The sequence below is a fragment of the Trachurus japonicus genome, unplaced genomic scaffold (assembly GCF_045865225.1).
Source record: "Trachurus japonicus isolate A0001 unplaced genomic scaffold, Traja_1.0 AP030635.1".
Classification (NCBI taxonomy): Eukaryota; Metazoa; Chordata; class Actinopteri; order Carangiformes; family Carangidae; genus Trachurus; species Trachurus japonicus.
In genome coordinates, this window is record NW_028220768.1 from 142,690 (window position 1) to 166,884 (window position 24,195).

Here is a 24,195-nt window from a genome sequence, read left to right on the forward strand (position 1 = left end):
AGGTTCAGGATTTCTAAACCAGTAAAACACCTCCACAGTAGTAAAAAACTCAAATCCTTAACAGTAAATACAAATATCAAATGCTTTTTAAATGCATCTAGGGTGAGGGATTTGAACCTGTACACATGTTACATAACAGTCTTTTACATGTTAAAGATAATTTTAATGACGGATCCAACATTTAACAGATGATTAAATGTTAATAAACAGCTCTTACCTACAGAGTGATAACGGTTGGTCCTCTGAGAGGCAGCATGGCTCAATACTGATGAAAGCAGGAAGTGAGGGGAGGAGTATGTAAAATCTCAACGGGAGTGTCACAGCAGTGTGTGTGTGTTCTCTAAAGGCTTTTGCGTACTGAACCACAAAATGTTTAGATATGACAATAATATCATTATCATTGATTCTTTTGCCCACAGTTATTGTGTTTGAGAAAATAACAACAGTTAATTCGTAACAGTAGGACAGTGTGTGTGTGTGTGCGCAATGGATATTCATGCAACACTGTTGTTCATAATGACTCCATACAACTGTGCACAGATGCACATATGAGTTGTACCTATAATGATAATGATGAAGCACAGTAGGCAGGAAACTACAGTGTGGGTGGTGGTGTTGGTGCGATAGTGTTCACTCTTAAAGTCAAAGAAAGAATAGAATAGAATATAAGTTTATTTATATAGCACCTTTCACAGACGACAGTCACAAAGTGCTTTACAAAGCAGAGTGCAATAGGCAAATTTCAGTGACACATTGACAGACACAAATCACAAATCAACAAGCAATAAAACAGTTATAATTACAAGAGATTAAATACAGTTAATAAAACGGCAGTGTAAAAAGGTGCGTTTTTAGCTGTTTTTTAAATAAAGAAATGGAGCAAGCTGCTCTCAGCTGGGGAGGCAGGGCATTCCAGAGCTTTGGGGCTACAGATTGAAAAGCCCTGTCACACTTGATTATAAGCCTCGAGCGGGGGACGGCAAGTAGGCCTTGGCTTGAGGAGTGGAGTGGTCTAGATGTGGTGTGTGGGTTCAGTAAATCAGAAATGTAGGTGGGGGCTAGTCCGTGAATGGCCTGATAAGTTATAGGGGAGACTGGGGACAGTTGCAACACATTTTACATTTTTCTCAGTTACTCAGAGACTATTTGGACTAGGCTCACCAAACTTTTATAGATTAAACATACATTTGTCAGCTAATTAGTCATACCATTTAAAGATGGTTACATATGACACATCAATCACAATATTCATTTGAATGGAAGAATCCAGACGTTGCAACTGACCCCAAACGTGGGGACAGTTGCAACACGGATCAGGGACGGTTGCAACATATTAAACATACATTAAATGTCACTAATTAACTTTAGATTTTTGTCTCAATAAGCAAAGTATTCCTAAAATATGCATTGTCTTACAATAATACTATAGTATTATTTAGTTATTTAGTAATATTTATCAGAGAACAGTTGGAGTTTTGTTTTGCATAGAACATAGGCCTTGAGTCAATGTGCAGAGGTTAACAGTGGTAATGAAACTCAATAGCTCAGTGTGAGACAAGAAGAATGGAACTATTTGAAATAGCCTACAAGAAACTTTTATAAACATGTACTCTACTTTTGGATGATTTATTCACTGTATGACATCAAATAAATTTACTTTTCTCTAATTTTCAAAGGAAAATATATGTGGCTACGTCTGTCCCATAGAATAAGATACAATTACAAATTGCATATTTCATTATAGGAAGTTATCTGGAGAATTATTTTGAAATCTTAGTCTCTCGTGGTTTAATATAATTGGCTGTTCTGTTCATCATGATATATTATATATATTAGATATATTGTGCCTATTTTAAGCTAAAAATGTTTCATTTTATACATTTGCATTTGCATAGTGCTTCCATATTCAAATGGTAGTTGTTGCAACCGTCCCCACCCTGTCAGTCATGACAAAACATCATCTACTAGCTAGACACATTGACACTGACACATGCTAACCATGTCATTTGATAGTCAACAAAACAGTGATTCAAACTAGGTAGGTTTGGATTAATTCATACAAAAGGTCAGGACAGTATGACAAAAATACAGCTCATGAAAAAAGCTACTTTCATACCCTTAAAACAACTTTGTCTCAGTACAAGCAGGAGCAGATGCTGAATATGTCTTTTCTATTATTGGTGGGTAGAGGGTCTAACTGTGAATGTGCAGTGTGGGTGTCATCACTCTAGCATGTTTCTGATTGGAGAAATAAGGCTTGTTGTAACCGTCCCTTGTTGCAACTGTCCCCAGTCTCCCCTAACAAGTAATTTAAAATGAATCCTAAAATATACCGGGAGGCAGTGTAGAGAGAACAGAATGGGAGTGATGTGCTGTGATTTAAAGAGTTGCCATTTAGCTCAGTGGGTAGAGCAGACACCGCATGTGCTTAGGCTACAATCTTCTCTGCAACCGACCCCGGTTTGAATCCTACATCAGGTAGGGCCTTTGCTGCATTGTTCCCTGTATCTCTGCCTCCCCATTTCCCGTCTCTCTCAACTAACCTGTCAATAAAAAGCAAAAAGCTTCAGGAGGCTGCATTTCTCTGCCCCGATCACTCGTATTATATAGGAGGCTCTTGAATGGATCTTAATATCGTCCGAAGGACTCCTAATGACACCAAAGTTATATGGGTGAGTAAGCGACTGTATTTTATGCCAGAAATAAAGTACAGGTTGTAAAAAAATGTACTTCTCCTTTAAATTAATAATTCACAAATTAATCTTCCTCATTTCTGTAAGTCTTCCACTTTTCAAATGTCATAAACTCTTCAAGGATAACAAGTTTCTGCAAGACTATTTTAAGGTATGAGGTAAGAGACAGTTCAGTTTTTGGTCATCAAACTTCTTCTAAAGACATAAGTCTGGGAACAGGTCATTTTAATAATAAAGAGGAGCTGTTTGGTGAGGTGTATTTCAAAATATGTGCACTTGCAGTACAGCAATGTCACCACCAGGTGGCAATAGACAGTAGTAAATGTATTATTGTGACATGACTCGGGGAAACGCCCGAAGCACTTTCCATTTCTAACTTTGATAAAGTTACATATCTCCAGTGGATCAGTGTTTAGTGATGATGTCATGTGTCATGTGAAAATGTGGAAGTTCTTCCTGTAGCTTTTCTTTCCCTTCACAGTGATTGGTTGGTTTAGTAGGCTGAACATACAAATAAGCAAACATGTGTCCCTCTCAGGACTTTGGTGGCATTTCTTCCTGCAGCCCCTTGTGGATGAAATTAGTATTACAAAACATGAAAATGAGGAAAACATTTAGAAAAAGTGTTGAGTTTTTTTTTTTGCACCATTGAACTAATTCAGCTTTAACTTGTGTGATTGTGGACTTTTTTGTATCTATTTTATTTCTATTTCACAATTCTGTTTCCTATTTAAAGTTTTACTTAATTTTCAAATTGATAATTACTATGACCATATAATTTATCTGATTGTAAAGGAAAGAAAATGGAACAGGCTATATAATTATGTTTTTACATTTATTTACACAATAAATAATACGTAATTTATTTACATGATCAAACCAAGAATACATTAGTATTTCGTGATGAAATGTCCAGATCAGGTCATTAATGTTCTACTGTACAAATATTCATATGTGGTGGATGATTTGTGAGTTCGGACATTTCCATTGTGTTTTCTTCATAAGTTGTCCTTCTCTTCCTTTTACGTAGACAGAACCACAAGAATATGCCCAATGAAATCAAAGCAGCGAACACAATGAAAGGCCCAATATACATGTAAGGACTTCCATGTGGGTCCTGGATGACGGCAACTGAAATGAGAGAGCAGCTTAGTTTCCATTTGTGTATTTACATTTATATTCATATACTGTATATTGTCTGTAGACATTAATGGAACCAGTGAAGAAGGTTGTGAAGATTTTTACCTGTGATGTGAATCTGAGTGTCTCTGGTCTGGTTGATGAGCTTCTGTTGGACTCTACAGGTGAAGTTGTTGGTCTTGTGTCTCTTCTCCACAGTCACTCTGCTGCTGACAGTATAGAGGACATCACGACCTCTGACTGTCTCTGTAGGTCCAGCAGAGAGCAGCTTTCCCTCAGCGTCCAGCCACAGCAGCTCAGGCTCTGGATACCAGCCTTTAGACTCACACTGTAACAACAATGAGCCCCTGTTACTGGCAGCAACCTGTATGACAGGTGAGGAGACTGAACCTGGGGACAAGAGGAGAAAAGTCTCTTTTAAATATTGAGGTGTTAGTAAGTTCAACTCAGTAACTCAACACAGTGTTGTACTCACCAACAATGAGATGGACAGAAGCTTCTTCCTGCACTGACTCAAGGTGACATATATATTTTCCTTCATCTGACACTTTAACTCTGTAAATTTTCAACGAGACGTTTCCTCGTTCAAGTTCTTCCACAAACACTCGAGTTCGATTTTTATAAGATGGATTTTGAATCCAAAACTTCAGTCCTTCTTTGTGAATATGGATCCACTTTGGGTCCAAACCAGGTTTGATCCACATCACTGTCCTGCCAGAGGCACTGATGGGAGGTTCAAGGCGACATGGTAGAACAACATCATCACCAACGAAGGCTATGATTGGTTGATGTGAACAAACCAGCTTTGACTGAGCTGCAGGTGAAAGAACAAACACAGTAACATTATTTTGTCAGTTTTAAAATTCTAAAGTGATGCCCTCTCTACACTTGAAGGGATATTTCAACATTTTGGCAAATTCGCCCATTGCCATAATCCCTATAGTCTTAGGGGTAGGTTCATTACCTTTAATTGTCGGTGCAAGCTATTTTTAGAAAGGCGGAGCAGATCGTCTGTAATGTCCCTCTTGTGTTGAAGCCCCGACATGAGAAATTGTTCTGAAAAAAATAAGTCTATATTTTAAGATTGGTTGTAGCGGAAGCTCCCAGTGTCTCAGTTCACTGCTCTTCCCGGCGGAACAATTTCTCATGTCAGGGCTTCTATACAAGAGGGACATTACAGACGAGCAGTATGGAGGTATTTGGATGTTTTCTGGTGGATCTGTGGAAACTAGGGCTGGGCCGATATGCTTTTTCTTTCCTTAAACAAGAGCAGGTTGAACCAAACACTTGATAATACATAAGTCATATTTACAAAAAACAATACACACATCACATCGGTTTGTCTGTTGTGTTCGTTTGGGCCGGTTTGACTTTGTCGAGTGTAATGGCACAGAATGCATGATCGTACAATAAAGATTGGTTGCATTCTGGGAGCGGAGTGCTCTGGTAGACAGCTCCCTCGTTTTGATTGACATCTCTCTGGTTCCGCCCACGTCAAACAATGTCATAGCGACACGGCAATGGCGATGGTTAAAAAAAAAAAAGTTCATCGATTGATGCTAGTTCTATAGCTAACTAGACAAAGACCAAAGACGGTTATGAGTCGTAGTCCCAGAAAAAAAAACTGCTTTTTACCGTCACTCATCTGTGTGCTGACTAACACACACAGACAGACACGGTCAGGTTGCGCTGGAACGCTAATAAATGCTAAACGCTAATCGCCAATTTACACACACACACACACAACCCCCCCCCCCCGCCCCCCCCCCCCAAAAAAAACAAACAACAACAACAACAACAACAACAAAACAAAACATAAAAACGGCTGTATGTAGAGAGGAGTTGTGAGGAGCTGTGGGCAGAGTGACGGATTGGCTCTAGTTGTGAGGACTTCAGAGGAGTGTAGAGCGACCGGGAGCAGAACGGTTTTATACGCTGCCACTGGGGGGCTGGATGAGACAACTGACGTGGTGAATTATGAGTGGTTTGGATTTAATGCGTGATAAATCCCAGAGATAACCCCGCCCAATTTAACCACAATTTAAAAAATGTACAAAAACTTAAAAAGACAAATATTTTGAATTGTAATTTAGGGTCTTATACACATAAGACCCTAAATTACATAGTTAGAAGGCTTTTGTGGATTTGGGTTTCCAGAGGCTTATGTCATCTTTTGTAAAATGTATAGCTCCCGAACGATCGAGCATGTCCTTTTTATGAAAAGTTGACAGTGTTTTTTTATTATTTGTTCATAAAAAGGCTATATGCGTTAGCTAACCTGCACTTTCTTTTTATTTTATATTTTCAGTGTGAGAGAGAAAACAGGACTGACTATATTATTAATCCCTCTGCCAGATGCCAGGAATAAACGGCAGGTTTTCCTTCGTATGATTTACCAACGCAAAGAGAGAGGACACAACCGCTACAGTTGCATTTAACAAATTATTGAATTAATAAAACTACAGAGCAAAATGAAAAAAATGTAAACTAATGTAAGATGTTTTGCATAAATTTGTCTTGTATAATTTTATATCAGTATTTTTAAAGAGGGTAGTGCATTTACAACTTAATGCCAGAGAATATAAAAAACAGTAGCTGTAAATTCCCTGTTTTATTGAACTTCTGATCTTTGACTCATTCACACTTCACTGTCAATGTTGAAAATGTTGCCGTTTTCTCTGAGTTTGGTTTAGAAGCTGTTTACTTGGTACTGTGTACATAGAGTATATTGATTACCTCCAAATGACGGTAGAAGAAGAATGTGGACAAGATTGAAAAGGAAAATGATGCAAGCAGATTCCATCACTGATCATTAGAGTCCATCATTTATCTTCTGAATTCAGCTTTCTGCGTTTCTGAAAACAAAAGTGGAAGCAAAGACTGATTTGAGTTGAATTAAAAACAAACCAACACAGGAGTCTTCATGTATAGATAGATATCATGTGACGTCACACAGCGGTCACAGCGCCATCTTGGGTACCGGCTTCTAAAGGCTGTCTTTGGGCTATGACATCAAGTCTCACAAAAAGAGTGGATAAACCTTTTTTTCTAAATTGCACGGCTCTATTGAATGTTGCATTCTGATTCATTGATATTTCTGATATTTATTTACATTCTGATTTTGCATTTTACGGTCTGTTATTTCTGTATAACAGGCCGTTGCTGAGTAAAACACACCGTTGCTAGGGACGCTGCTCTGATCAGCGGAGTACAGACAAGAGAAACTATGCAGGATATTTACATGTTTCATTTTTACCGTCATTAAACAGCTTCGGGCTAATTGTGATGTTAGATAAATGCTTGTAACTTGTTACAGGGAGAGTGGAGGCTCCTTCCACATCGCGGCTGAAAACAGAGCAAAGCTCCAGAGCTTGTTGAAGCTCTAGAGGGGAGGCTGGCCAGCTGTGTGGCCCAGCACAGGGTGCTCATGCGTGAGTGAGAGGAGCAGGAAGACTGGGCTTGAGCTTGGTCTCTGGAACTTAGAGGAACTGCGGTGTACCAGGACCACGGGGGCACTGTGTTCCTACCCAATCAGGAAAGTTACATATTGCAGCCGGCGTGACCCTGCTCAGGCTGCAGCGGCGGCACGATTTATCTTTTTAACTATTTTTCTATCACTTAAATGAGTTAAGAAAGGTCGAAAAACTACATAGTGTTGCTTTAAGTTATACTTTTTTAACAAAATGCTTCTTAAACATCTAATCAATTCATTTTCATACTGTTAAAAAATAGTTCAGCAAAATGTAGCCTAATTAAAACTGAAATTAACTATTTAATCAGTGGATAATTGAGACATCATGTCCAGAGCACTGAAAATGTCAATATCCTATAAATGATTTTCATAACATAACACTAATGAGTTGTGCCCCCAAAAATTAGACTGATACGAACCTGATTGGAGCACTGAGTTCATCCTCACTCTGAATAAAAAATCTGAAGTAATTCTTTTCGACGGATGTAAGGAAGTGAACTGAGGAAGATGGCTTGACTGAGTCGTGTTGAATTTGCCAAGCCAATCAGAATATAGTATTTTTGTTGCTGGGTAAAGAGCCTTTCCAATTTCAGGTGGTAGAGCAGCACCCTCAGAAGAGAAACTGTTGTCAGAACAAACTTTCCCTCTGACTCAAGGTGGAGCTGTGTAGGCTTTCAAAGGTCATGATGAACTCATGACCAAATGTCACTCATATGGTTAATATAATATATAAGCCTCTGGTTATTAAACAGGAAGTAACTTGTAATTAGTTTGAGTGATGGAGGACTGGCTGACACACCAATGATCAGACAGGTCTAGATTAGATTAGATTAGATTATACTTTATTATCAGATCACTCTGAAATTTGTCTTGCGTCCCATGACGTCCAAAGTTTCACATAAATAATAACAAAATACAAAAAACATACATTCAATACCAGAGGTGGGTAGTGCGCCGCTACATTTACTTGAGTAATTTTTTGGATAAACTGTACTTGTAAGAGCAGTTTCAATTCAGCATACTTTTTACTTTTACTTGAGTATATTTTTCAAGAAGAAGCGGTACTTCTACTCTGCTCCATTCCGCTCGCTCCTCGCTACATTTTTTTTAATCGATCTGTTTGATTATGTTTTGACGAAGATACTGTAATGAAATTGGGTTCAGTCCAAAATGGCAGACTAAAGTCACCAGGTCAGGGCCTTTAAATAACACTCAGAGGACAGTGGGTACACAGTACAATTATCTTTATTACAATGACACAGTTCATAAAACAGGGGACTGAGGGGTGGATTGTGGCCAGGGGGTATACTGCACTGCCAGGGGAAAAGGCTCCCACTATTACCCACTACAAATCACTGCAAACTTATGGCACACTACAAACACAGCACGCTGTCACCCTCTACTGGAGGCACTGCAACTACTGTTTGACCACACGACCTGTGGCCTATCACACTGCAACTCACGTGACGTCACCAAAGAAGCAGCAGCCCCTCCCTCGCTACGCCGCACAGGTAAACTCCCCCGACTGGACTCCCGCCCCCACTGTCCAATACATTAAAATATTAGGTAAATATAGACTATAATAAAAGAGTACTCAACTCGCCGTCCGGCGAGACCCCCCCCCGGGGTCTGGGCTTGTGGCGTCGTCCAACTCCCCGGGGAAGACGGCTTCGTTGGACGGCGCAGATCAGTCCAGCCGGTGGCAAAGACGCTCCGGCGGAGACGGTGGCAAGGAGCAGCAGCAGACCCGGCACTCACTAAACCCGGCCCTAACTGTTCTACAGGAGGCGTCCAGCCTCCCCTCCTAACGCTGGAACCACTGACCCCCTGCTCTGGCTGTCTTCATCGCCGGTGGCCCTAACCAGCCACGAACGACACCCTCCCCTCCAAAGAGTGCCAAGCCGCCAGACTAGAGCTCTCCACCGCCGCAGACAGACTGACTCTTTCTCTCGCTACCACCCCGAGTCCCCCTCCTCTCATCACCACACCTGTTCACCCTCACGCACCTGTTTTTCATCCACTCAGCCTCCGCAACCCACACCCCCCTCTTCAGTCACATCACCACGCCCCCCTCTTCAGTCACATCACAATACTTCCAACAGAGGCTCTGTCATATGACTGCGTTTCACCAATCAAATGTAGCCACTAGCAACGTTGGGGGACTTGTTGAAAGCTAGGTGGAGCTGGACCTTGACTTGCTGTCCCTGTGAAGGACAATGAGATATAGTAAAGTAGCCTATATACAGTATGGCGACCTGGCTATTTAGAAAAAAAAAATTATGTCACTGAAGAAGAGAGAATTGTTACTTTCTGCATCTTTTATGGTAAATTATAATAACCGATGATGATGATGACACTGACGCCGATGCCAACGGAAATTTTGGCTGGTGGTGTAGGAGTTTTCCCTGAAAGAAATTATATAGTTTCTTCTTCAGCTTGGACTTCTAAGATAATATCCATCCATTTTCCACAACTACTTCTCCTGCTCAGTGGATAAAATTCAAACTCCTTAATTTAACTGGAAACCAGTACAACAAACAATTAACTACCATGGCCCATAGGGCTCATATAACAAAACATGGCTAACACACAACTAACAATCTGAAGGAGCTTGAACACTGATCACTTACGGATTTAAAGTTGAATCTGCAGGGAGACGACATTATGGCTTCATGGCAAGACAGCACAGTTTGTACTTACCCTCAGCTGTTGGTGCTGTGACTGTGTGAGGGGGGGTAAATAAGAATAAATTAGAATGTGATAAAAAAAAAGATAAACAGGAGAAATACTAAAAAAAAAAATGAAAGAGGTACAAGTAAATGAAGATTAAAATATTTACTTACAGGGAGTTCCTGTTCGGCTGGAGTTCTTCTTTAGATATGTTGAAAAGTGTAAAATCATGTTGACTTTCAACATATTACAATAATGACATTTTAAATTGGAGAGAAAACTGGACGAGGCCCCGCCGACTGGTTTTCTTCAACATATGTTGTGACAAGTAAGACAACAAAGTCAACTGGCACCTGGAAAATACTTTCTCTACTACTCTAATACTACTACTTTCTCTTTGTTCCAAGCCCTGTGACGCTTAATTCAATGCGACAAAGTATCAAAAAAATCTGTTCAAACCAGTAAGAGTGACCACAGTCCTGATTCAGGACTCTGAATCCCAGTGTTAGTTTTTGAAGGTCTTTTTGACAAAGGCTCATCTTCAGATTTCTCGCTGTTTACATTTATGACCATCTGATATAAGACTTTATCACATAATCTGTTCCGGTCACCTGGTTAAACATTACAGGACTCAAACAACTAATCTCCTGAGTTTATCTTGTTTTTACTTTGGCTTTCAAAATCAAAAATTGGCAAAAGACTGGTCAATTCAAATGTATTCCCTTTGCTTATGTAAAATTATGACTTATTTTAATTGTTGTTACTGTAATGTGATATTAGGGAGCTAGAGGTATGTTTTCATTGTACAGTATGCACCAAAACTTGAAGGAAAAAAAAGAAAGATGTAATGATAGCAGCCACTGGAGGGTGCTCTTTACCTGCAGATAGGCTTGATGAGTTTGTCCATGTGAGATCATGTTTACTTAAGTGTAAGTTTTTAAAGTTGTTCTAAATAAGGCAAAACTTTGAACTCTTCTGTTTAAGTCAGTCTGGTACATGATCACACCCTGGGACCATGGATCTTTAAAATCAATGGTGAAACAACGCAGGCAGGTGTCTGCCTCCTAAGAGAAATCACAACATTGAGTTGGTTTTACCTTTTTAACAAAATGCTTCTGATCAGTTCATTTTTATATTAGTTAAAAAGATTCACATCATGTGTTGCCACTGAAAGTAGTCAGTTAACAGGCATGTTACAGACACGTATAGATCATAGCAATGAAATTGATTAAAATATGCTATTGTTTGTTAAATTATTTCATAACACAACACTAACGAGTAGTGCCCCTCAAAAAGCTCATATTCACACTGACAGAATAAAAATCAGAACTAGTGCTTTTACTGCAGATTTGAGAAAGTGAATAACAATTTTTATTTGTATAGCACTTATCATAAAAAATAAACCCCCAACTCCACACACATGCATAACACAAACTCACACAATCAATCAGTGCCCAATGTAACATGAAAAGCCAAGTGCTGAGGAAATGCCATCTTGAATTTAAAAAAAACGAGGAAACACAGGAGTCAGATTTTAAATATTAAAACAATAAAAAATAAAATTGAATACATTTACATAATGTAAAATAAAATGAAATAAAAGACAAAATAAAATAAATAAGACTCAATGCAAAATAAAAAACACCAAAAAATACACCAAACTCTATAAAACAAGTTAGGATAAAATAATCTAAAGTATATAAGATAATAAACCATGAAACAATGGTCTTGAGAATGTCAGGTTTGACAGGTCGGTCACGCCTTCGTAACACCAGCTGATAAGGCATGTCACCGTCTGATATCACGGTGACAGTTCTGAAGAAGACGGAAGAACGCGCCAAAACTGTCAACAAGGTATGAGAAACAACTTCTTGTCTTGAAAAAGAAAAAAAAGGAAATCTAAACTTTATTTACAGTTGACTAGTAGAAATCAAAAATACTAAGTAGGTCCTAATAATTTTTTACTTGAAGAAATAGGATTTAATTATAATTAAAGTAACATTTTATGTCTTTAAAAAAACAAAACTGATGGTTCAGTTCATCTTGTTCCAAATTCTGTATACACCAACAGTGCATTTGTTGTATCAGCACCATGCTACTCACTGCCTCCATCACCCGCTTGAGGGTCTTATTGACGGTCATGTGGAGCTGGATCTGGACCTGCCCCCATCCTCTGCAGAGGGATACCCTCTTCAGGGTCTTGTTGAGGGTCACGTTGAGCTTGAACTTGACCTGCCCTCCCTGTGAAGGACAAAGAGATCTAATTTAGCAGCTGCCTAAAACTGATTCTACAGCCATTTAACTTTTCTGTGAAGTTAGCTGATGTTAGGGAAGCAAAAGTAGCAGATATATAGTATATATGGTCACCTGGATATTTAGAAAACAATTAGGTCAATGAAGACGAGATAATTGTTACTTACTGTGTCTTTTATTGTAAAGTTTAATGCCACCGAAGATGCCACCGATAATGATACAGATAATGATGATGCCACCGATGATGCCACCAATGACGCCACCGAGGATGACGCCAGCTTTGTCAAAATCAAATATATATATATATATATAATATAACTATCAAATGATTTCTTAATGTAATTATTATTTTCAATGGAAACCAGCAAAACAAATAAATAGTGAACCATGTCTCTCCTCAATCCACAGTGATCAAAGTAAAATTATGGTGGCCCAGAGGGCTCAATATACAGGTAAAAGCCAGTGAATTAGAATATTTTGAAAAACTTGATTTATTTCAGTAATTGCATTCAAAAGGTGTAACTTGTACATTATATTTATTCATTGCACACAGACTGATGCATTCAAATGTTTATTTCATTTAATTTTGATGATTTGAAGTGGCAACAAATGAAAATCCAAAATTCCGTGTGTCACAAAATTAGAATATTACTTAAGGCTAATACAAAAAAGGGATTTTTAGAAATGTTGGCCAACTGAAAAGTATGAAAATGAAAAATATGAGCATGTACAATACTCAATACTTGGTTGGAGCTCCTTTTGCCTCAATTACTGCGTTAATGCGGCGTGGCATGGAGTCGATGAGTTTCTGGTACTGCTCAGGTGTTATGAGAGCCCAGGTTGCTCTGATAGTGGCCTTCAACTCTTCTGCGTTTTTGGGTCTGGCATTCTGCATCTTCCTTTTCACAATACCCCACAGATTTTCTATGGGGCTAAGGTCAGGGGAGTTGGCTGGCCAATTTAGAACAGAAATACCATGGTCCGTAAACCAGGCACGGGTAGATTTTGCGCTGTGTGCAGGCGCCAAGTCCTGTTGGAACTTGAAATCTCCATCTCCATAGAGCAGGTCAGCAGCAGGAAGCATGAAGTGCTCTAAAACTTGCTGGTATACGGCTGCGTTGACCCTGGATCTCAGGAAACAGAGTGGACCGACATCAGCAGATGACATGGCACCCCAAACCATCACTGATGGTGGAAACTTTACACTTTACTTTACACTTTACACTTTCCTGAGATCCAGGGTCAACGCAGCCGTATACCAGCAAGTTTTAGAGCACTTCATGCTTCCTGCTGCTGACCTGCTCTATGGAGATGGAGATTTCAAGTTCCAACAGGACTTGGCGCCTGCACACAGCGCAAAATCTACCCGTGCCTGGTTTACGGACCATGGTATTTCTGTTCTAAATTGGCCAGCCAACTCCCCTGACCTTAGCCCCATAGAAAATCTGTGGGGTATTGTGAAAAGGAAGATGCAGAATGCCAGACCCAAAAACGCAGAAGAGTTGAAGGCCACTATCAGAGCAACCTGGGCTCTCATAACACCTGAGCAGTGCCAGAAACTCATCGACTCCATGCCACGCCGCATTAACGCAGTAATTGAGGCAAAAGGAGCTCCAACCAAGTATTGAGTATTGTACATGCTCATATTTTTCATTTTCATACTTTTCAGTTGGCCAACATTTCTAAAAATCCCTTTTTTGTATTAGCCTTAAGTAATATTCTAATTTTGTGACACACGGAATTTTGGATTTTCATTTGTTGCCACTTCAAATCATCAAAATTAAATGAAATAAACATTTGAATGCATCAGTCTGTGTGCAATGAATAAATATAATGTACAAGTTACACCTTTTGAATGCATTTACTGAAATAAATCAAGTTTTTCAAAATATTCTAATTCACTGGCTTTTACCTGTATTGTAACCTAAAAAAAAAAAACAAGACTAAAAACAACTCAACAAACTAAAGGGAGCTTGAGCACTGATCAGGTTAAACAGTTTATCATAGAAATGGAAGTTAAATCTGCAGGTAGACGGCATTATGTTGTGTGTGTGAGTGTATGAGTGTGTGTGTGTGTGTGTGTGTGTGTGTGTGTGTGGGGGGGGGGGGGGGGTATTACAATATGCAATAAAATAATGACAAACAAAAGAAATATAGTGGAAATTAACAGAGGTAAAAGTAAATGAAAATGAAAATAATTACTTACGAGGATCAGTTCTTGTTAGGTTGGCGTTATTCTCTGGACCTGTTGAAAGTGTGTGTAACATTTTGTGCATTTTGTGTTTATGTTCTTAATGACCTTTAACATATCATAATTATACTATTTTATAAAAGGTAGGTTTATCCTGTCTGATGGATTAAGATGTACTCACCAACAGAGAGGCCAATACTGTCATTTGTAGACTGCTTGGACACAACAACAACCTCACAAGTGTAGTTTCCTTGATCCTTTTCTGTCACATTGGTCAGCTTCAGTGAAACGTTTCCTTTGACTAGTTCAGTGTCAGACATAATTGTTCTGTTTTTGTAGTTCTCATCTTGACCCTGCAGATTGTGCCCTCCACTTTTATAAATATGCACTGTGGTTTTGTTGAATTTCCACACCACTATTGTTGGTCTTTTAGTGATTGGAGGTTCCAGGGAACACGGGAAAATGACATCATCACCGACTGCTGCTTGAACTTGTCCTTGACATTTCACCACTGATTTTTCTGAGGGAACAAATGTTACATTTAACTCTTTCGCGACCACACTAATTCCTCAGCACATCCGCTCAGGACCACATGTTTTTGGCTATTTGTTTACCTTTTATCTCACGTCGAACCAAACTCTGTACATCACCTAGAAACAAACGGTTTTCATGTGATTGAAGAGTGACTTTCCAACGTGCTCCTCAAAAAAAAGGCGAGTTTTTCCGCCGTTTCGTTCGTGAGTATGAAGTAGAAGAAGAGAGCTGGGTTTCTCCAAAAACGGAGCTCCCGCTCTAGTTTCAGAGAAAAACGCACTTTTGTGTCAAGTGGCAATCTGCTCATTTTACCAGTACTCTGCAGTGTGGCATGTCTCCCAAATCATTTCTACGGCTAAATAAATATATTTGTAGGCAAATCTGGGGGTGTGGCAGCCTGGAGAGCAGCGGTGCAGCGGTGTGGGTCTCTGGCTGCAGCAGAGCAGCTCCGTGACACTGCTGTGTGACTGGCCGGCGATGAGTGCTCTGGGGCGGGGGCGGCCGGTCACAGCCCCCGCTGCACAGCGCCGTGAAAACAGCTGTGATAACGGGCTTGCAGATCCGAGTCTCCAAACCAGAAACGTTTGTAACAGCACCGGAAAAACTCGCCAGATTTGTCGTCGGTCGCTTTTGTCAAAAGTCGCCAAGAGGGTTTGGAAAGTCGCCAGATTCAGCGAGAAAGTCGCAACTCTGTAGCCGACAGCCGCACAGCGCTGCACGCTGTCCCCAGAGCAGCATTCAAGGAGACCGATTACTCAAACAAAACCAAGATCACACAGTTTATAAAAAACATTATGTATTTTAGTTTAAAACAGTTTTACATATCAGAGGACTACCTATCACACACAGGGTACCTGAGAGTGTCTATTATCGTAATCTGTAAAAAAAACGGTTTTGACGAGTTTACTCGTCAATGGTCGTGAACGTTCGGCAGGCTGTGACGAGTTTACTCGTCAATGGTCGCAAAAGAGTTAATGTCATAATACCACTGAACATGTTATTGATTCAAACTTCAAGGTCCTAACTGAGGGATTCTTTTAAAAGTCTTTTACTAGGACACAAACAGTGATATGGAATGCATGTGTGACGCCTAGGATCCACTGGCGTCAATGCGATTTCTTGCCGGACGCGACGCCTCCAAAAAAACGGACGCTTCGGTAGACGGGAACACAGATCGGCGAGTTAAAGCAGAAGTAAGCGGAATGTTTGTGTTAATATAAGTCTTAAATAGTTTTATCTTCCGACAGCAATCACTTAGAGTGTTTCTCTGTGTCCTCTCTGTGTGTGCAGCCAAGGGATGCGCGTGAATGTGGTGACGTAGGGACGAGGGCGGGGACTGCTAACCTTATCTGAAGAAGTTAGCCAAAACGACCGGATCGCTTACTTCTGCTTTAACGGACAGTGGACAAGCAGACCCCCGCCCCCCCGAGCTGTTCTCTATCTCACTCCCCATTGGACAGTGACCCTGCGTCGGACGCATTCATTTGCATAAAGTTGAGCTCCGGTCAACTTTTGGACGCGCCGCAACTGCTCGAACGGACGCGCCGCGTACCCAGAATGCTTTGCGGGCGCGTCATTAACGGTTCGACGCGTCCCATAGAAATGAACTGGCAGCCGCGTCGCGGTGGACGAAACGAACGCCAGTGGATCCCAGGCGTGAGAGACAGAAAGGCCCGAGGCCACAAGTTCAATACTACTCACTACTGGCTGAACCACTGTGACAACTGGTTTCATCTAGATAAACAACTTCTCAACAAACTAGCTGAGCAACATGATTGTGGAGCCTTTAAAGCAGAGAGTTATAGTTTGATAGTGAGTAAAACTTTATCAACAGTAATACTTTGACTACGAGGAAAAGCTGCCTAAAAGATCTTTAACAGATAATTTACCTGACTTATCTGAAACATCAGCCACCACAGACAGAAACAGCAGAACGGTCAACAGCAACATCTCCGCTGAATAAAGATTAACAATCCACCGCAGCTCAGAGAAAACTGAATGAGGCACCGCCGTCTGGTTTTCTTAACTCGTTCTCTCACTCTCTCTCACTCTGACCTCGACACTTTCTCTTTTGATTTGCCCCACCCCACCCATGTGACCCTATTGCAACATATTTCAAAAACAAAAAACAAAACAGTAAGAGCAACAGTCCTGATTCAGCATTGATACTGTGACTAACAGACAGGACTTTTCCATTACTACATTCATTATGACCGTCTATTTTTCAGAGACAACCTGGTTAAACATTAACTGGCTCAGAGTGAGTGAACTCTACTCTCAAAGCCCAACTTGACTTTTTATCTACTTTTAACTTTTTCCTGGATAATGCAGACAAAACCTTTCCACTTGCTTGTATTTTGTTTAAAATTTCCTCAAAATTTCTTCTTTTAAACGTTAGGCTACACAATTTTAAATAAAATGAAACTGAAAAATCAAAAATTGGCAGAATTCTAGTAAATTATCCATGTTGATTAGCTGAACCATGAATTATGACTCTTTCTTTTACTGTTGTTCTCAACAAAATAATGTTGAGCAGTGTAAAATGTTTAATCTGTGTTCACTATGTTGAATTGAACAAAACAGTTTTTACAGAACATTGGGTTTTTTTCTTTCCCTATTTTCATGTCACACACACAGAGCACACTCAGATATCATCACTTAAAGTTCACAACCAGTTTAACATTAACTACAAATGTATTATTCAGGCTACATTTCCAAAGGAGCCATGAAGAGATCTGTCATTACCATGGTAGCAACAGTAGTGCTAGCTTAACCGACTCCGCTAACCGCTAACATCTCGCTTGTAAAATTAACGTCACGGTTATGCGTCTAAAAATGTCTCAACTCACCGAGTAGCGGAGAAACCCGACGTTTGCTCCGTCGAGCAGAAACTGAAGATGCTTGTCTTTGTTTTCTAACACATCCACAGTCCGAGGTGAGTCCACTCTTCATGTTGTGGTGAGTCTTTCAAACGTTTTCCCTCCATTTCACGACGTCTCCTTCCGGTCTTGTGTGCACTTCAGGGCCCACTCCGGAAACAGCAACTTCTCTTACCATTACACTCCAAACGGCTGTAGGCTATCATATGACACCAGTGGTCAAATTAAACCTTTTAACATGAATAAACAGTGATGAACAACTGAGTTAACACTTCAAAACACATAATAGACTGTGTATCACACAATTCTTGGTAACCCTGAATACTGAGAGGATTAGTAGCCTACACAGAGCAAAACTGTATGGTGGCCCTTTCAGGCAAGGGCAAACTAAGGCCCGCAGGCCAGATGTGGCCGTTGAGCTTTTTAATCCGGGCCCTACTGGTACAAAATTGTCCAAATAATAACAAAGACTCCAAACTTTGATGTATTGCAAAAGAAGAAAAAAAAAAGAAAATGCGAAAGAGAATGCAAAGAGAATGCAATCTGAATGCAAGTTTTCTTTTACTAATGGCTTTTACACGTGCCAAGAACAAAGGCCTTATCACAATCAAAATAGCAAACAGTGCAGTTAGGTTTTACTTTGTTTTCTAACTGGTAATATTCTTGTTCTCACCTCAGAGAGATAAACTTTGAAGCTACATATGATAATTTGGACACTGACGACAGTCTTCAGTGTCGATGAGCGTTAAAGCGCAGACGTCTCTCCATTGCTTGGGGTCTTTAAATGGACTACTTTTGTTGCTTTGTTTCCTGTTTGACGGTAGACCACCTCTCTTGTGGCTGCGACTGCTACTTTCATGTTTGTGACAAAGTTTTGATTCTCATGTCAAAGTTTCTCAAGCAACTGAGGACACAATTATTTTGAAACAGCCAGTTCAAGTTCATCAACCCACAGTGAGACATGTTCTCTGTAGAGACAGTTCTGTCTGTGGAGCTGAAGCAATCAGCCAATTAACTAATTAACTGCTCATCAGAATAATAATCCGCAACTATTTTTATAATCAATCAGTTGTCTTCAAGAAAAAGTACCGCTCACACATTGTGGTTTGACTGCTGGTTGGCTAAAACGAGACATTTAAAGAATCTCTGGTTTTCAGATTAGCAGCTTTTAGAAACATATAGTTTGATTTGTTCCACAACACTGATCATGTGATTTCCTGTCTGTCTCAGGCTGTGGTAGAAAACTGTTGAAGCTTCAAAAGCGGTCAACGCAGAATGGAGATCGCATCAGCCTGCCTACTGCTCTGTGAGTAGCTACACTATTTACTTTTACTTGACTAAACTTTTTCTTGACATCATAGTCAACACAGAGGAGTCCAGCATCTGGAGTCCTTTATTGACAAATTCATTCATACTGGAAGATCATTGGGGTGGGGGATGGGGGGGCTCTCATTTCCAATGTTGTTAAGTAGATTGATGAACATATACCAGTTAAATGCAGGACACCAAAGAGAACAAATAAGAATCAATGAAAACAGGTCTAAACAAAAGACAAAAGGTGAGATTAAGGAAGTATAATGATAAAGAGGTAGGCTACCAACAAATCCAGTTTAAAAATCTGGACTTAGCATAATAGCCAAAAGTTCTTCAACATTCACTGTGGATTCAATGGACATGGAACATCAGCTCTGTTGAGATGAGTCGACTGAATTAACGTGTAAATGACATTTGATGGCAATCATGCCTTTCTGAGAAAGTCAACCATACAGGAAGTGCCAATGACTATTATAAGAATCACAATGAACCGAAGACAGAAACCTCAGCGTGGTTGACTCTGGTGCCTCTGTGTCTGCACCAACACGACTCACTTTAATTTCAACATTTAACACAGGAAATATCTACGGCTCCAAATGAAATGAAATCCATTTATGATTTTAATTTCTTTGTCTGACCTTCCCCTCTCATGCAGCTGCACTGAGCATCAGCTTCCCCTGTTGTGCAGCCACACTGAGCATCACTCCCAACAGATCTCAGTTCTTCATGTATGATGAAATCCTTTTGAACTGTGTGAGCGGTTGGACCGTGAGGAGGAACACCGAATTCCAGAAGTCCCAGCCTTGCCAGTATGGCTGGGCGATCCCACGTAACTCCTCCTGCACAGTGGAGGCCGCCGACGCCACGGACACCGGAGTGTACTGGTGTCAGTCTGAGCGAGGAGAGCGCAGCAGCACCGTCAACATCACAGTGGCCGGTAACACTTTGTTTAGTCACTTAAATCATCACTATAGTCATAGCAATAGGTTCGTTACCTTTAATTGTCGGTGCAAGCTATTTTTAGAACGGCGGAGCAGAGCCGCTCCGCGAGCTGCTCAGAGCTAGGCTACGGAGGCTCATGGGATTTCTTGGTTTCCCTCATCAAACTCATCAAATACACAATCAAACAACTCCACAACGCTCTGGTGGACAAGTTGTGACCTGCACATTCACCACGCTATGAGATAATAACACAATGTTACCAGACAAAGTTGTTTTAGAGGGAAATACATGCAAAACCGCTGATGCACGTTGCCTTCAGGGACAGTTTTTCATCAAGCAGTCTCTGTATTTCCCTCTAAAACAACTCTGTCTGGTAACGTTGTGTTATTATCTCATAGCGTGGTTCTAAAAGTAGCTCACACCAACAATTAAAGGTAATGAACCTACTGCTATGACTATAGGGATTATGGCGATGGGCCAATTTGCCAAAATGTTGAACTACCCCTTTAAAGCTAACAAAGCAAACCCTCATATCAGTACGACTGCTCCTGTATTTCAGACGGTGTGATCCTGGACAGCCCTCAGTTTCCTGTGATGGAGGGAGAGGAGGTGACGCTCGGATGCTCCTACAAGGAAAGAACCCAACCTGAATCGACATCAGACTTCTCCGCTAGCTTCTACAAAAATGATGTGTTCATCGGCAAACAGAGGAAGATCGTCTTCAAGGCAGTGTCCAAGTCTGACGAAGGTTTCTACCAGTGTGAACACCCCTCGAAAGGAAAGTCCAAGCCGACCTGGCTGTCAGTGACAGGTGACCATGCAATAGTCTACAACAGTTTTTCTGGATGTTTAGGTTTTATTGCTCTCTTGGTCGCATGTAAAGATAAATAAAGTATTCAATATTACACTTTCTGAGTGATCCATTAAAAATAGAGCCGATTTCAGAATAAAACACCCAGAGAAACCAAATCCTGTAAGTCAAAGTGGGCGGGGCTTAGTGACTACTTTGTTGTTAGAGCACTGGAATAAGAGAATAACGACACTTCCATTGACTCCCGTGGTAAGGGTTATGCGCGAGTGGCAGGATATGGGTATTGCAAAAGCGCCCAGAAAACCCATTCACTCCAATGTATGTGTGTTGCCCACTTGCTTCAAAATTGATGAAAACGGCCGTGTTTTTGTTTTTAGGTGTCTTGGTCATATCAAATTACACTTATTATTTGTTTATTATAAAATATAGATTCAAACATTCATGTAGAAAACTGTTTTTTTTTTGTTTTTTTTACTAGAATATGTGTTAATGTTTATCTGTAAGGTGTCCACCATGATGCTATTAACGTGGGTGATCTAGAAATGTCCTTAAATTATTGAAAATGCCGCACTTGCTCATTCACCAACAATGCAGAGATGTCAGTTCTTGGGCGCTTTTGCAGTACCCATATTCCACCATTAGGAGGCACTTCCATTGGACCAATGGAAACCGGCTGGTTTTAAGACTCAGTTTCTGGATCTATGGGACTTTTTTTGTGTAACATTTGAATCAAACATTGTTGTTTTCTTCCTCACAGTCAGAGCTGGGCCGACTGTTCCTCCGACCTCGGCGGTGCCAACCCAGAAAACGCCAACCCAGTTTGATATTTGGATTCTGGTGGGTGGCGTCCTGCTGTTGGTTCTCTACAGCATCCTAACCATAGTGAGCATTTACATCCACCGAAAGCTGGCTCGCGGTAAGGACATCTCTGAAAATCCAAATGTCAGTCGAACGTATTGATCTGTTTGTGTGGAGAAGTTTCCAGCTGTTGGTTCTTAGAGTAAAACTCTGCAGCGAGCATCTGTTTGTTCAACAATAAGGTGAAAACTGCTGTGGTTAATGAGGTAGGACCACTAGCAGAAGCAGCAGCAGAGGTTGTTTCTATAACAACACCAGGAAATAAAATAATAACTAGGGTAAATGTTCATGCAGACATCAGTGTAGACCACTGACAGGTCGGGGTTGTGTTGGACCTCAAACACAGTGACAGGACGAAGCTCTCACTTTGTGTGTAATGTTGTTTATTGTGAATAAAAATATAATAAAATCAATGTTTCTGCACTTGAATGAACTCTCCCTTCACCGGTTTTCCACAGTTCGAGCTCATGCTAAAATGAGAGCTGCCAGTCGTCTTATAGAAGAATGATGTGTCCTTGATCTGACTTGGAAGAAGAAGAGGAAGAAGAAGAAAAAAGGGAGGAAAGGGATAGAAGAATAAGAATAATACCTTTATATTATTCCTTACGAAATATAATTTTCATATTGTTGTATTTTCTGATAGTGATGGTCATTTGACCGTTGTCTTTGCTCAGGCTTAGTAAATCTGTGTTACACACTTAATTTTATTTTCATTTAACCTTGAGAACTGACTTTTTTAGATGCCCGTGTGCTGTTGAAGTTGTATTTGAGTGAAAATCAATTTAATTAATAATTATTATTATTATAAGTGAATTTTATTAAATCTTTATACTTTGACATCCTTTGCACATTTTTTTTCCATTTGGTGTTGTCTTTGACACCATTAGGCAAGGGAAGAGTGGGAGGAGAAGGCTCACTTTCTGTCCGTGGGTCAGTTCCCACCACACAGTCGTTGTACACAGTCGTTGTAGTACCAGACTTCGGCCACTAGATGTCACAATGTTTTCAGAAAATGGATTTTGATGACTCAGTTTGCCTTTGTGCAGTACCTGTTGCTTTGTTGCATGTTGCTTGTTCATGTCCCTCATGTTTTAACTGTTACTGCTTCTTGTTAACTACTCTCCACCTAATGAATAAATAAATCCAATTAACATCTGGTTGTTTTATGTTTCCTCCCTCTTTCTTTCACAAACACATTGCACATGGACACATGCTAAATATATAGAACAAACACAGAGCATGGTGTTGAAATTTAAATATAAAAAAACACAATGTAGTTTTTTGAAGCCTTGCCTTTGTTACTATTACATTATTTGGTGTCATGTGTTTTTTAGTTTTTTTTTTGTCTTATCTCGTATGAACTGTATGAAGCAGGAAGTAATCACGACCCACATCCTCAAACACCTGTTTATTCTTCCTTGTCTTCAGTCTCACGATGCAGTGTGATCAGTCTTCAGGTCACTGATGCCGACTGGTAATGACCTTCAAACTACAGTAACCACATAGAGACAAAATCGAATCAAATAGAGAACACATCATTATTTGGTGATGATATGACCAGATTAAGAATAAGAATTAGATGAACTTCATCTTCAACACTTCAACTTCAACACAGATGTAATGTAATGTAATGTAATGTAACAGAGCCATGTTTTTTCAGAGAGACTCATCTTGGGATCAGCAAATAAATAGCAATAGCAACACAATTCAGCAGTGTATGATTACACAATAAGACAACATGACTCACTATAGAGCACAGAAAAAATGAAAAATCAAGTAAAAATTAAACTTTTTTACACAAGAGAGCAAACCCTATGATGCAGAATAAAGACAGAATACAATGATGCCTTTTAGCATCCAGATTAGTGAACGCACTAATTGCACTATAGTTCTTGTGTAATGCTGCCCCCTGCTGGAAGAGGCAGTATCTGTTCTTTGTTTAACAGTTCCACAGATAATAAATAATAAAGATTTGTACTGTAAGTATTAGTGAACCCGGACGGTCTGCAGGCCGCGACTATACTGTGTTGTGTTTTGTGCATGATAACATGGGACACAGGTGTGGTTTTCATGTTTATTCCTGTAGTGTGGTGACACAAAACAATCAGAATGTGAACAAGATGGTCATCCTCTATACACAAAATGTCTATCAAGAAAAAATAAAATCGATTTAGCACGCAGGCTATTATATAGACAATGCGGCAGTTTACGACAGAAAACACCATGAACACGTCTCAGGACAGTGTGACATTATCATTCTTTCATCAAATTGGCATTGAAACTTAAAAAGCACTAAGAATGCTACAGATAATTACTTACTGTGTAAATGTTTAAATTCATGAGATTAAAATTAAATAAAATCACTGCTCCTTCACTATGGGATGGCTCTGACAGGAATCACAGTTGTGTATTCCTCTAAACTGGCCTGTTGCTCACAT

At 40.0% G+C, this 24,195-nt stretch overlaps 2 protein-coding genes across 2 annotated transcripts; one reads left to right on the forward strand and one right to left on the reverse strand.

The window, feature by feature from the left end:
- Nucleotides 1-3,604: 3,604 nt before the first annotated feature.
- Nucleotides 3,605-13,123, reverse strand: LOC146960181 (butyrophilin subfamily 1 member A1-like). Its single transcript, XM_085772561.1, has 5 exons — nt 13,001-13,123; nt 12,079-12,216; nt 4,309-4,657; nt 3,939-4,223; nt 3,605-3,810 (listed from the first exon to the last, which is right to left on the reverse strand). The coding sequence occupies exons 1-5, from the start codon at nt 13,121-13,123 to the stop codon at nt 3,716-3,718; spliced, it is 990 nt and encodes a 329-aa protein (XP_085628687.1). The 3' UTR covers nt 3,605-3,715.
- A 4,672-nt stretch (nt 13,124-17,795) lies between these two features.
- On the forward strand, nt 17,796-21,859 carry LOC146960182 (low affinity immunoglobulin gamma Fc region receptor III-A-like). The gene is made up of 5 exons (XM_085772562.1): nt 17,796-17,888; nt 19,073-19,138; nt 19,802-20,083; nt 20,648-20,899; nt 21,657-21,859. Exons 2-5 carry the CDS (start codon nt 19,108-19,110, stop codon nt 21,857-21,859), a joined length of 768 nt encoding a protein of 255 aa, XP_085628688.1. The 5' UTR covers nt 17,796-17,888; nt 19,073-19,107.
- The last annotated feature ends 2,336 nt before the right edge of the window (nt 21,860-24,195 follow it).